The following is a 12,028-nucleotide window of genomic DNA, read 5'->3' as shown; positions in this document are numbered from 1 at the left end:
TGGGCCCAAAAGAAGCGGTGGCTTGGCATTTTACGCATTCACGTCGTAGGATCAAACATGATTGTCAACTTTTGAACTGCACAGATCCGTTTGTCAACATTTGTCACTGAAAATTATTAGCAAATTAACAGCAAGTGCAAAAGTAATATACCAAAAAAATACATTTAAATGGGTGTGAAATGTAAGTCAGATCACACTGATGAATTTTTACTAAATCACCGCTTTTAATTTACTAGAAAAGGACACACAGAAGATGGCAATGGACGTACATTTTTTTATATTACTGGATGTATAAATACCTAAACAAAGACAAGTCACAAAACAACATATACAGAATTTCTAATAGAAGTCACAAAACACATGCAGGATTTTTAATAGGAAAGCTTAATTAAAGGCCTGCGTACAGGAGACCTTTCAGCACGTCACTGGCCAGGGGACTGGCGGACTCTGGCGGCTGAACCTCTTTTCACTGGTCCTGGGGTCTCGTGGCCTGGGTGAAGGGGTCATGTGCTTTCGGAGCAGCACACGTACCGGGGGTGGGGGGGGGGGGGGGTACTGTAGTGCTGCGTTTGTAGTGAGGCCTGTGTGTTTTTGTAATTATGTAAAATGTTCAATGATTACGTTCAGTGTCAACTTTCTGAAATTCCCACAAGCCAGCGAGCGGTCCGCTCATCTTCATCCTGAGGCCTTTTTTTTCCCCCAGACGGAAAATTTGAGGGGTGAAAATGTGGACCAGGGTCCCGCTGGTGGAGGTAGAGGGGGGGTGATGCAGACCCTGCGGGTTTGGGAGAGGCTGGTTGTTCACCCCCTGGTGTCGGACTCTGGAAAGGCCCGGGGCATCCCTTTTCTCTGGTTTGAGGTGCTAAACCCCGCCCCCTCCCCTGCAGTCCTGTTTTCTGGCGCTTCCCTTCCCTTTGTGGGCAGGACTGGGGCGTTACAGGCTGATCTGGTGACTACAGAGTAACAGGCAAGGTTAGGGTGCGCCAGGGCGGGCCTGGTGCTGCGGGTCCTACAGGGTTACAGAACCTGAGCTGGGCGCTCAGCTCTAGGTTAGTGAGCGGGGGGGACGGGGGATGGGAGGAAATACGGACGCTCCGGCTAACTGCGGCTGTCAAGAATGGCAGTCTGCACAGAGAAGGACAGAGAACTGGCTCAGCGGACCACACCACACCTCCCCTCAAAAATAACTCATCCTCAAATTCTGGCCAAAATTAAGGGCTCTACTTTCATTAAAAAAAAGGTCATGCACTGAAAGGGAGTGGGGCTAGAACCTAACTGAACGGAGGCGGAGTCTCAGGCTTCCAGGCATGCGGTAAGAAGCACAGAGAGGAGCAGCGGGTCCTAACCTTGGAGGAGGCTCTTCTGTGCATTAAAACCGTTCTGCTTCCCTTCTTCAGCTGCCTGACTGGGAGACCCTGCAGAGGACCAAAGCACAGGCGTTACCTCAGCGCAGTTCAGCTCAAACTGTGCCACAGCACAGGCGTTACCTCAGCACTGTTCAGCTCAAACTGCACCACAGCACAGGCGTTACCTCAGCGCAGTTCAGCTCAAACTGTGCCACAGCACAGGCGTTACCTCAGCACTGTTCAGCTCAAACTGCACCACAGCACAGGCGTTACCTCAGTGCAGTTCAGCTCAAACTGTGCCACAGCGCAGTTCAGCTCTAACTGTGCCACAGCACAGGCATTACCTCAGTGCAGTTCAGCTCAAACTGCACCACAACACAGGCGTTACCTCAGCACAGTTCAGCTCAAACTGTGCCACAGCACAAGCGTTACCTCAGCGCTGTTCAGCTCAAGCTGCGCCACAGCACAGGCCTTACCTCAGCACAGTTCAGCTTAAACTGCGCCACAACACAGGTGTTACTTCAGCACAGTTCAGCTCAAAAGATGCCACAACACAGCCGTTACCCTCAGCACAGTTCAGCTCAAACTATACAACACAGCCGTTACCTCAGCACAGTTCCAAAAAAACCAACTCCAATTCCAACTGCACCAGAACAAAAATGAATCTTCTTACATACGATCATATTACATACACACCTATGCACATACACTTGCTCAGTGATTCTAAAAGATTTGTTGTTTGTATCACAAGCCCATTCTAAAGGCTCATCAGAGCTGAGCTTAGTCACTACAGGAGACCATGGACTGAAAGTGGACACAGAGTAAGGGCCAACTCCACGGATGCAGTCTTATATACCAGTGGGTCGCAGAAGTTCAAAGGTTGTGAGATCAGTGTGACAGGCACATTCCAGGATTTCAGTTCATTCAGACCATGGCCAACAACAGTCAGAAACCTCAGCCGATAACAATTCAGTCCTGTGTGTGTGTGTGTGCGTGAGTGCGTGCGTGTGTGTGCCTCCACCCTCCTCCTCACCCCAGCCGTTGGTGACCACGTCGCGGGTGCAGATCTCGTTGGCCAGCCGCTCAAAGTACTCGGGCAGGTCGGCGTACTCGTTGCCGTAGGAGATGACCTTGATGCCCTTGTCCAGCATGTTGTCGCGCAGCTTCTTGAACTCGCCCACGTCCTCGCGGCGCACCAGCATGAAGTGCTCCAGGTCCGACTTGTGCTTCACCGCCTCCAGGAAGAGCGCCTGGAACGTGGTGTCGTCCACCGTCCGCCCACAGCCCAGGAACACAAACGACTTGGTCTCATACAGCTTCTGGATCTCCCTCTGACACGTGCAAACACGGAAACACACACGCACGCGCACAGAAACAGACACACAGAATCACACAAGCACAAGTTAATTTAGCCAGAAATTCCCCTAACTACTAAACCAGGGCTGCTCAACCCTGTTCTTGGAGATGTACTGTCCGGTAATTTTTTTATTTCAACCCTAATTTGGCACACCTGAACTACTAGCTCAACGAGATGGAGTGAAAACAGGATCTACAGTACAGCAGATCTTCAGGAACAGGGTTGGGCATGCCTGCACTCAACACAGTCGGCCAAAGCCCGTGTGGTACCAGCACAATCCCTCCTGCAAGTCTGTGGTGCATGAAGGGAGAGAAAAACATGGCCACCCGGGTGACTCACCATGACCTCTGTGTTCCTCAGAACATTCTGGTAGCCGGCAGGGTGAAGTACAATGCCGCTGGGGTTGGTGTACACACCGTGGATGTGCAATACGCTAAGTCTCCTCTTCTCCTGGGCCCACTCCAGCACCTACACACACACGCACGGGCACGCACGCACGATGGTAAAAACCCATTGAGACTGAAACCTCTTCTACAATGAGACCTGACATAAAAACTCCTGTTTGTACTCTGGACTAAAAAATTACTTGTTAATATTGTATTTTTCTATTGGACTTCCTAGGGGGAAATGCAAGCTAAATTTGTGTCTTGTAAAAAGTTGCAGGTGTGGAAGACTGGTGATACCCTGTACTTCTAGAATTTCCTTTGATGGTGGCATAGCGTGCTTGTAGAAGCTTTGTGGTGACTACTTCACTCTGATGGAAAGTTTCAATGTGAGTCAGGTTCAGATTCAACAGGGCTGCCTGCAATCAAGCCTGGCTGTGGCCAATCAGCTGAATCTAATATTCAATTAAACTTGGTTAATTTGTTGACTGAGTAACAAAAGGGGCATTTACTTTTCCACAAGCATGATATGTGAGTTTGAAAATTTTATTTAATGAGATAGTCTTCAAAAATTCAGGTATCCTTTGTCTAATATTACATTTTATCTAAAGACCTGAAACCATTCATCGTGACAAATATGGAATGATAGAGGAAATCAGGAAGGGGCGAATACTTCTTGTATCTCAGGGTGTTTGCCTGTCTGATAAGCGCAGTGTAGTATAACTGGGAGATAGTAGTATAAGTCAGGAGCTGGTCTTGTTACCTAAAGGTCACATGATCGATTCCAGGTAGGACACTGCCGTTGTACCCTTGAGCAAGGTACTTAACCTGCATCGCTTCAGCATATATACAGCTGTATAAATGGAATGTAAATGCTATGTAAAAAGGTTGTGAAAGCCGCTTTGGATAAGAGCGTCTTCTAAAGGCCTCTAATGTAATGTAATGTAATAAGCGAAATAATTATCTGCCTAACACAACATGGCAATAACATGAGCACGAGACATCTGTATAAACAGAAATTAAGAGCTGGAGAATGCGTCAGTCACTGTGTCATGAATTATGAGTTTAAAATCAGCAGTTGGAATTGGCATGTGCAGTTAGTCTTTTTATAGCATGTCCAAGCTGTAACTAAACCAGATAATGCCCTTGCAAACCAATGGAGCCAAATAAGAGCCTAACACATAACAGAGTGCAAGATGGGAGTTATTCCCCAAACTCATTTTTATGGTAAGGAACGGGTATCGTTTTGGTATTGTATAAAAGTCAACCACCACAGAACTAAACTTAGTTTGGTATAGACAGAGCAGCCACTCTTCCCTATAATTTGTCTGATCATTATTATGCACACAATTACAAAAATGCCAATTTTACCATTACTACTAATAACACTATTATTATGTTATTATCAATCAGGTATTTCATTTCATTAAGCATCTATTATGGGATGGATGGACGGGAAGCAGTCTATTATGCAACATTTATTAATTTTACTGTTCTTTTAATTTGTTGTCATGACCATCACATATTGTATTAAGTCAGGGGCTCCCAAACCTTTTTTCTGATCTGATCCCAAACGAACGGTCATAAATTCACACGACCCCAACACTCCACCCACACACACATCTCGTGCCTGACAACACCCTTTAGCCCTGACTACCCTGGCGATGCACCCCGACCTCTCGCGCCTCATAGCTTTGCTATAGGCGGGTTGTTGTGAGGGTGGTGGAGTCTGAGTCTGTCCGGCGCTGGCACCTTTTTCTCGTCGGTCAGGTCCAGGGACTCCAGCATGGTGGCCTGGTGAGCCGCGTAGATCTCCAGCAGGTTGTCGAAGTTGGTGGTGAGGACGAGCGCCCCGCTCTCCATCAGCTGCAGGACCGAGCGCAGCAGGTGCTTCCCCGCGTGCTCCATCTTGCACTCCAGGTCGTCGAACACCTCGTACAGGCAGTCCTTGAAGAAGGTGGAGCGGACGTTCCCCGTGCGCTGCGGGGTGTGAGAACACCACGCCGGGGTCAGGTATGCGGCTGAAGCGCTTTAACTCTATAGACGCCGGCAAGGCCAAAATGCAATCAAGGCCAATCCCTGAGAAGGCTTACCCAAACATAATACTGACCAAATCGCACAAGCAAATTAAAGGCATAATACTGTTGAAAGTTCACATCTATATATATTGTCAGCAATCTGTAAGACTACCCAGGTCTGGTAAAATACAGACATCAATGATTTCAGCATTAGCAAGAAAGTTTTATCTGGGGAAAGTGCCTACAGTAGCACTAAATTGTCCCTGACCTGATCCTGTATGTTTCATCATCTAAGGGAGACTATTTTTGCATTGTTAATAAATGGTTATTGACATAAACTTTGGAAATACAGGTTTTACAAGGGACCAAATACCTACGACGGACAAGCAGACCCAGCAGGCCTGGATGTCCTGTTGTATTTCCTGATTAGTGGCTTAATTATATTAGTTAAATCGCCTCAGCAGGATGGTGCAGGATTATTTGTAATTATGACAAGGTTTGAGGCTAACATGACTCTAAAGGCCATTACTCTAAAGGCCACACAGGATAAGACCAAATGACCGATAATGACTGCACACTCAAGAAGGTTCCAGATCTTCCAAGATCAAACATGCATATCTGAAAACATGCTTACATTTTAATGCTGCACCAGTTGTACACTTTAATGTTGTAATCTCAGCAAAAACATTTCTAATGTATAAAAGCTACTCAAATATGCAAAGCACATAGTCTCTCCACATCTAAATACAGACATGAAAACTTGTCAACTGTTGATATCAGTTACGACCTATTTGGTAGTAAGTACCTCCTGCTAGTTATTTGGTTGCCTTTTATTTTTAGAACAGCTCAATAGAGTGCAAACAGTTTACAGAGAAAATGCATTAGATTATATTTAGATAGCATTTCGTAGATTTCTGTTGCAACATATTTTGGTTATTTCCATGCCCTCTGAAATTCTGTGTGCTGCCACCATGCAGTGCAGTCACAGTATGCAGTGCATAATCCAAGCGAACATGCGACTGCGATTTCCCAGCCAGGCCACTAGTAACAAAGTCACTGTGGAGGCCATTGTTGGGAATCTTCTGAATGTGGTTGCAGGAGTGTAGAGCTGTACGCTCATTTACGCTTACGTAGGCTGTCATCAGCTTGGTCAAAAGATTTGGGTCACAGTCTTCCAGTTTAGATTTTTTCAGATCAGGGCAGTATTTGACTGAGATTAGCCTCATTATTTGACATGAGTGGACCAGCATGCGCCTTAGCGGGGTTTTGATTTAACTGTAATTGCGGTGCAGGTGTAGAACTGCATTTCCCAGCAGTGACTGGGCCAAGATGTCAGGCCTCCCAATCTGCAGCTGCTCTGCTGAAACTGCTTTGAACGAGCCAGCTTCAAAGGCACGAGACCACGCTGCTGGCCTCGCTTTTTCTTAAATCGCGGAGAACAGGCAAAAAAAAACCAAGGCCCTGTCAAATGTGAGGTCAACATAAGTCTGTTTAACAGACAGACTCAAACACAAAATCAAATGTGGAAAAATAAGAAAACTCCCCGCACCCTGCAAAAAAATGTATTACATCTGCAGGTGTTTCAAAGCGCATTCCATTCCTATGACGAGAAGCTCAAGGTCAGGCCTGTATGGCCCAGCTATGCATGTTTGAGACCGTCTGAAGAAAACAACGGTCATGTTCCTTCCCTTGCCAAAGAGAACACTTGAAAGTCCAAACACTACACCATCACCAGTTTGGGCCAGTTACCACTAGGGAATTCAGCATGAGGCAAGCAAATTGATCCCAGTTTTGTGTCCCATTATTAAACATTTCTGGCTCGCGAGTTGCGAACACACGCAAGGCCGATCCATTTTTCTGTGAGACGGCTTTGTGACACGCGCTCGCAGTGCAGTTCTCCACTGTACTCGGGTGGGGCAACGGGTCAGAGCGTGAAGGTCTGCTGAGCAGGTGAAAGGGCGGACTAACGGTTGGTAATGTTTTGTGGAAGGGAATGCTTGACCTGCGGAGACAAAGACTTCCCGGATTAGCGGCGAGACGTGGCGGAAGGGCTAGCGCACGGGACAGAAGTCGCCCAGCTGCGTCTGCCTTGAGAAAGGAAACGCGGAGAGGGGATGTAAACAACATTCCTAGGAGTGTTTTTTTTTTTTTTTCATCCCTCCCTTTTCCTCCACATTCCTCATTTGTCTGGACATGGCGTGTCAGCACACATGGACTGCACCAAAGATGAAAACGTGCATATCCGTATAAAAACACAGGCCGTTCTCATTTTGTGCACATTTCAAAAATGGGCACTTTAAAAAAAATTTTTTATCTGTTTGAGTGATTTCTTTCATTCGACCTGTTGCTCACATGCACTGGCAGACACGCCCAGAGGAGAGGCTGCAGGACATTCCTTACAGCATAATGAGTCCTCCTTCACTCTGATTCCTGTCAGGGCGTGAACAAATACATTAGATCTACTCTCTGCTTCTGCCAAACAGTATAGCACGCACAAGATCACACAGTCGAGCTCCCCTCACTGGCAGAATTTCACGACTATGGCCCGTTTGTAAATGGCAATTTAAATCCCCTCCTTCCCCACTCCTGTAATTTTATTGATTAATGAGATTAAGGTTCAAACAGAATTTTGAAAAGATTACGTTTAGAGAGTGGTTCGAGGCGATGATCCTGCTGCTCGAAGAGAGGATTGCGGGAGTTTCTTTGCACAACAGGTGGCACGTGACCTTCCTGCGTTTGCTGTTCTGCTCAAACACGAGCTGCTGAGCAAGGAGGCCCTATTCCCTTGTTTGGGGCAGTGGTGGATGTATTTGTACAGGTGTGCATATGTGTGCATGTGTGCGTGTGCATGCATGCGGGTGTCGCTCACCGGGGACAGTTTCTGGATGAGGTCATGGGCCACGTGCACCAGGTTCTTGTCCTCCTGCAGGCTCTTCTGGAAGCGCCGGCTCTCCTCTTCCTCCAGGAGGTCAAAGTCATTTGCGGCGTCCAGCAGGGCCTGGATCAGTCCCTTCCAGGAGCGCAGCGCTGGGACCTGGGGTGCCACGGCAGAGCTCACCCCGGTCCCGATCACCAGCACCAGCTCCGGGGCGCGTTTGGTCTTCAGGCTGGGCAGCAGCTTCCTACGAATCCACCGGAGAGGCTGTCATTGCGACACCCACGGAATTCCACTGAAGAGCTTCTGGATTCAGGCAACGAGAGTGTAAAGAAACCAAAGCAAGAATGCAGGTCTTACCTGGGTTTCTTGGCGTTGGAGCTGACATCGTTGGTATCAGGGGCAGGCCTCTTCTCCGTCTTCACAGTCACCACAGAGGCCATTCGACTCTGGGGGTGGGGGGGGGGGGGGGGGGGGGGGCGGGGACAACGACACTACTGTCAAGCACCTTGCCCTCGAGGCAAGCAGTCTTGAGCCAGTAATCTCAAATTCCACAGTGTTCACAGAAAAAAGTACACTGGCCAGAAGCCATATTCAAATTGGTGGATGATACTTCATTCCCAGTATGGTAAATGACCTATATTTGATTAGATCAGACAATCTGTTGATCCTAATTTAATACACAGAAACTTTCGATCTTCACCATACCACCACAACCGCAATTCATGGGATGCATGCAAACAGAGATATCAATCTGACATATTTACTTACAAGAACTTTCATGCTGTAACAAACATCCATGTTTCCAAAGTTTGACCTAAAATAGTATATATTTACAATACGTATAATGCTAATAGCATTCTGTGACGCCAGTTTACAGTTAATACCTTTAGGTCATTTCCACCAGTAGTTTGTAAATGTTTCTAAGGAACATGTACTTTTTTTGTGAAACGCTGTATTTCCCTATTTACAACGAGGAGCTGACTGGTTGATGGTGCAAGTGTGTGATTTATATACAGAAAAATAAGGTAATTTAACACGCAGGAGAAACGTGTTGTTTGGCAACCAATCCCATTTTGGACGGTAAAGGTTCGCTCCTACATCCTGCAAGATTAATTGAATGGAAAAGTTGTCATCGCTAACTGGTTTGCCCAGCAAACTGTGGAAACAAAAACCTAAAAGCAAATGTTTGTTCTGCTGCGAGTTTCTCGGTTTATGGTGGCAATTCTGCAAATGCAAGTCCACTCAGTCCCTGCAAATCCGAGTTGCTATGGATAGAGCTAGAGTCAGAGGCCAGCGTCCGAATCGTAGAGACCCCATCTAAAACGATTTTTTGTAGCCTAAAGCACACACTGGATGATGTTGGTCCCCAGTACATAATTTGAAAAATGAGGAGCATGACAAGACACTTATACAAAATATAACTGAAACGTATTAGTTCCTTTATGGGGATTTAGTTCCTGAAATGAGAGAAGCGGCCACGGGATAGTTATGATAGCTTTTATTTTGCTACGTTGGCAACAAAACGCTCCTAGCACCACTGTGCTGTCAGGAAACATATCGTATAGCTAGCAAGATACCGAACTAAGCAGTTCGGCTCCAATTTAAAAAGAACCTGGCCAGTTTACAAAACTACGCGCATAACACGTCGTTACTGTAAGTTATCGCACCGATTATACAACCACTTTATAAAGATAGACAGGGACTACTAAATTAACAGTTTCATAAGTTAAATAACTTATATAGTCAAGCTAGTTGACCAATATGCTAACAGCAACCATCCTGGTTAGCTAACAGCAGATAATTCAGTATAGCAAGAAAAGTACTGGTCCAAATGGGAAAAGATGGTTCTCCAAAAACACATGACTGGAGTGTTTTGTTCAGTTTTTTTTCTTACAAAAATAAAATAAAGCGTACAGTTCAGGTAATAATATCATTATTATTATTATTGTTGTTATTAATATTAATAATAATAATACTGATAATAATAATAATAAACGTTATATTCCCATTTCAAACAAGACTGCTCGCTGGTAAACTATTTCACAAGCAACCAAATAAGCTACCTACCTAAATAGTAGTAACTCTGATCCATCAGCAACTAACAGTCAACAGACACAATATGTCATAACTAGCTTGCCAACTAGTAAATTGAAGCTAAAGCAATTCTAGGCATCAGAGCTCCTCACATTGCTATTCCGCTAATGTTTGCTGGCTAGCATGCTTGCAGTTTCGGGGACAGTCCATTTATGTTTTCATACCACTCTACAACTAGTAAGTTAGCTAACTAGCTAACGTTTACTTACCCCTGCAATAACGCCAATAGCTAAAGATGTACAGCCCGTTTGATCTTTTCTGTCCTTCTCCCAAGCTCCGGTTTGCAAGTTTTATAAATAATTATGTGCGTCGCCTGTCTTGTCTGACATGGTGAAGTCTGTAACTTTGACGTACAAGCTGTCGCCACGCCAGCAAACTTGGAATCAAACCTGTCTGCCTCGAGCTCCGAGCGAGGAGATGTTTGAGAGTTCGACCAAACAGATAAAAGCTTGAAAGTTGAAGAGACTACGTAATATGAGTCGTTTCCTTTTACATTTTAAAAGTTCCGGTTTTTTTGGAATATGTACGTCAATTAATAAGATCCGGTTAAGGAGCCTTCAATGGAAAAGCTCGATTCTAAAAATGGTAGACGAAGTACAACGCAGAAAGAATCTTTAGAGAACAGTGCGAATGCAGCAACAATGGCTTCTGTATTCAAAACTCCGCCCCGTTATCCAGCCTGATACACTCCCCCGTATCTTCCGAACTGAACAGAGGAAGCGAGAGCAGGCTGAAAATTGGCAGGCAGCTTAATATCTTGATATAACATTATGTGTGATTTTAAATTAATGAAATAGTTATTCATTGTTCAAATGTCTTTGCATGACTTCACCTGAGCTTTTTGTATTTTTTTTTGTTGTTGTTGCAAGTACAGCTTTTAATATATAACAGTATTATATTACCACACTCCTATATCATTTGGACACCTTCAGAAGAGGTGAAACTTCACATTTTTTTCTTGAGCTTGTGCTCACAGACCAATGCTGTTACTATAAGAAAATTGCATTTATGCATGATTTGAGTTTACTAATAATTTTACTCACATAATTTACAGCGTACAATATTTGATGCAACACGCAAGTAATCTGGAACAGATGTTCACTAATTTCTTCAGAAGTTCGATCCAAGCAGAGAAAAAACCTTCTGATATATGCACACATACAGTTATGCCTTCCTGGTGAGAGCAAGGATCAGATCAAGAAATTACAAATATGAAGTGAACAAAGCTTTGTCTGCATGTATTGTCAACATAATTTCAGTTTAGGTTATGTTTTCACTTGGCCCAGACAGTTTTTGCGTGACAAAGTATATTTATGGCATTTACAGTAGTTTCAGATAACCTGACAGCTTTATGCTGGTCGATATCAGGTACTTGTGAGTTTGTGGTCTAAAGAATACATTTCAAGTAACTTCAATGCAGCGTGCACAGCAACATTGTTTTAACACACTGTAAATACGAAGATTGATTTTATAGCATTCATTCACAATTATGAACACAAAGTAGATTGCACTGGTACATCTTTCTTTGAGCACATGGGGGCTCAGGTTGCATGCATCTTAGGAAACAGTTCCACCCAAAAGTACAATTTACAATTTTGAGCTAGAGTTAGCAGCCATTTTTAGCCAAAGCAACAGACACAAGCTTTAAATTTAACATTTGAAACTACTAAACAATTGTCTGAACGATAATCAGATAACCCAGCATAGGTTCAGCCTCTGGAGCAATAATGTTGCTGTACAAGCTGCTTTGAAGTTGAAGTGCACTTTGTTCCTTTAGAATACAAGCCCCCACATGCCTGATGGGCAGCCACCGAGAGCTTTATCGTACACAGAAACAGCCGGAGCCAATGGAGAATATATACAAAGACATATTTTTAAAAATGCAAGAACTTAAAAAAATCCCCAAATAACTTGAAAAAAAAGCTTTACTAATGTCTCAAGGATATGAGTGG

General features: G+C 44.8%; 1 protein-coding gene across 2 annotated transcripts; it reads right to left on the bottom strand.

Moving 5' to 3' along the window:
* Nucleotides 1–202: 202 nt before the first annotated feature.
* LOC118209596 (protein FAM118B-like) lies at nt 203–10,699 on the bottom strand. 2 transcript variants are annotated; one of them, XM_035385049.1, is made up of 8 exons: nt 10,286–10,699; nt 8,340–8,428; nt 7,974–8,226; nt 4,839–5,066; nt 3,043–3,171; nt 2,380–2,677; nt 1,347–1,415; nt 203–953 (listed from the first exon to the last, which is right to left on the bottom strand). In XM_035385049.1, exons 2-8 carry the CDS (start codon nt 8,420–8,422, stop codon nt 802–804), a joined length of 1,212 nt encoding a protein of 403 aa, XP_035240940.1. In that variant the 5' UTR covers nt 8,423–8,428; nt 10,286–10,699; the 3' UTR covers nt 203–801. The 2 variants fall into 2 exon arrangements, with proteins under 2 accessions (XP_035240940.1, XP_035240941.1); XM_035385050.1 differs by having other exon boundaries at nt 832–1,125.
* Nucleotides 10,700–12,028: the final 1,329 nt, after the last annotated feature.

The sequence above is a fragment of the Anguilla anguilla genome, chromosome 12, assembly GCF_013347855.1.
Source record: "Anguilla anguilla isolate fAngAng1 chromosome 12, fAngAng1.pri, whole genome shotgun sequence".
Taxonomy (NCBI): domain Eukaryota; kingdom Metazoa; phylum Chordata; class Actinopteri; order Anguilliformes; family Anguillidae; genus Anguilla; species Anguilla anguilla.
This window is presented reverse-complemented; position numbering and strand designations above follow the sequence as displayed.

Bases quoted from the DNA above. Each gene is read 5' to 3' on its own strand.
- LOC118209596 (XM_035385049.1), bottom strand. From the start codon at position 8,422: ATGGCCTCTGTGGTGACTGTGAAGACGGAGAAGAGGCCTGCCCCTGAT. The intron at 8,227-8,339 runs GTAAGACCTGCA...GTGGATTCGTAG, and splicing joins TCCAACGCCAAGAAACCCAG to GAAGCTGCTGCCCAGCCTGA. The intron at 2,678-3,042 runs GTGAGTCACCCG...TGCACGTGTCAG, and splicing joins TGAGGAACACAGAGGTCATG to AGGGAGATCCAGAAGCTGTA.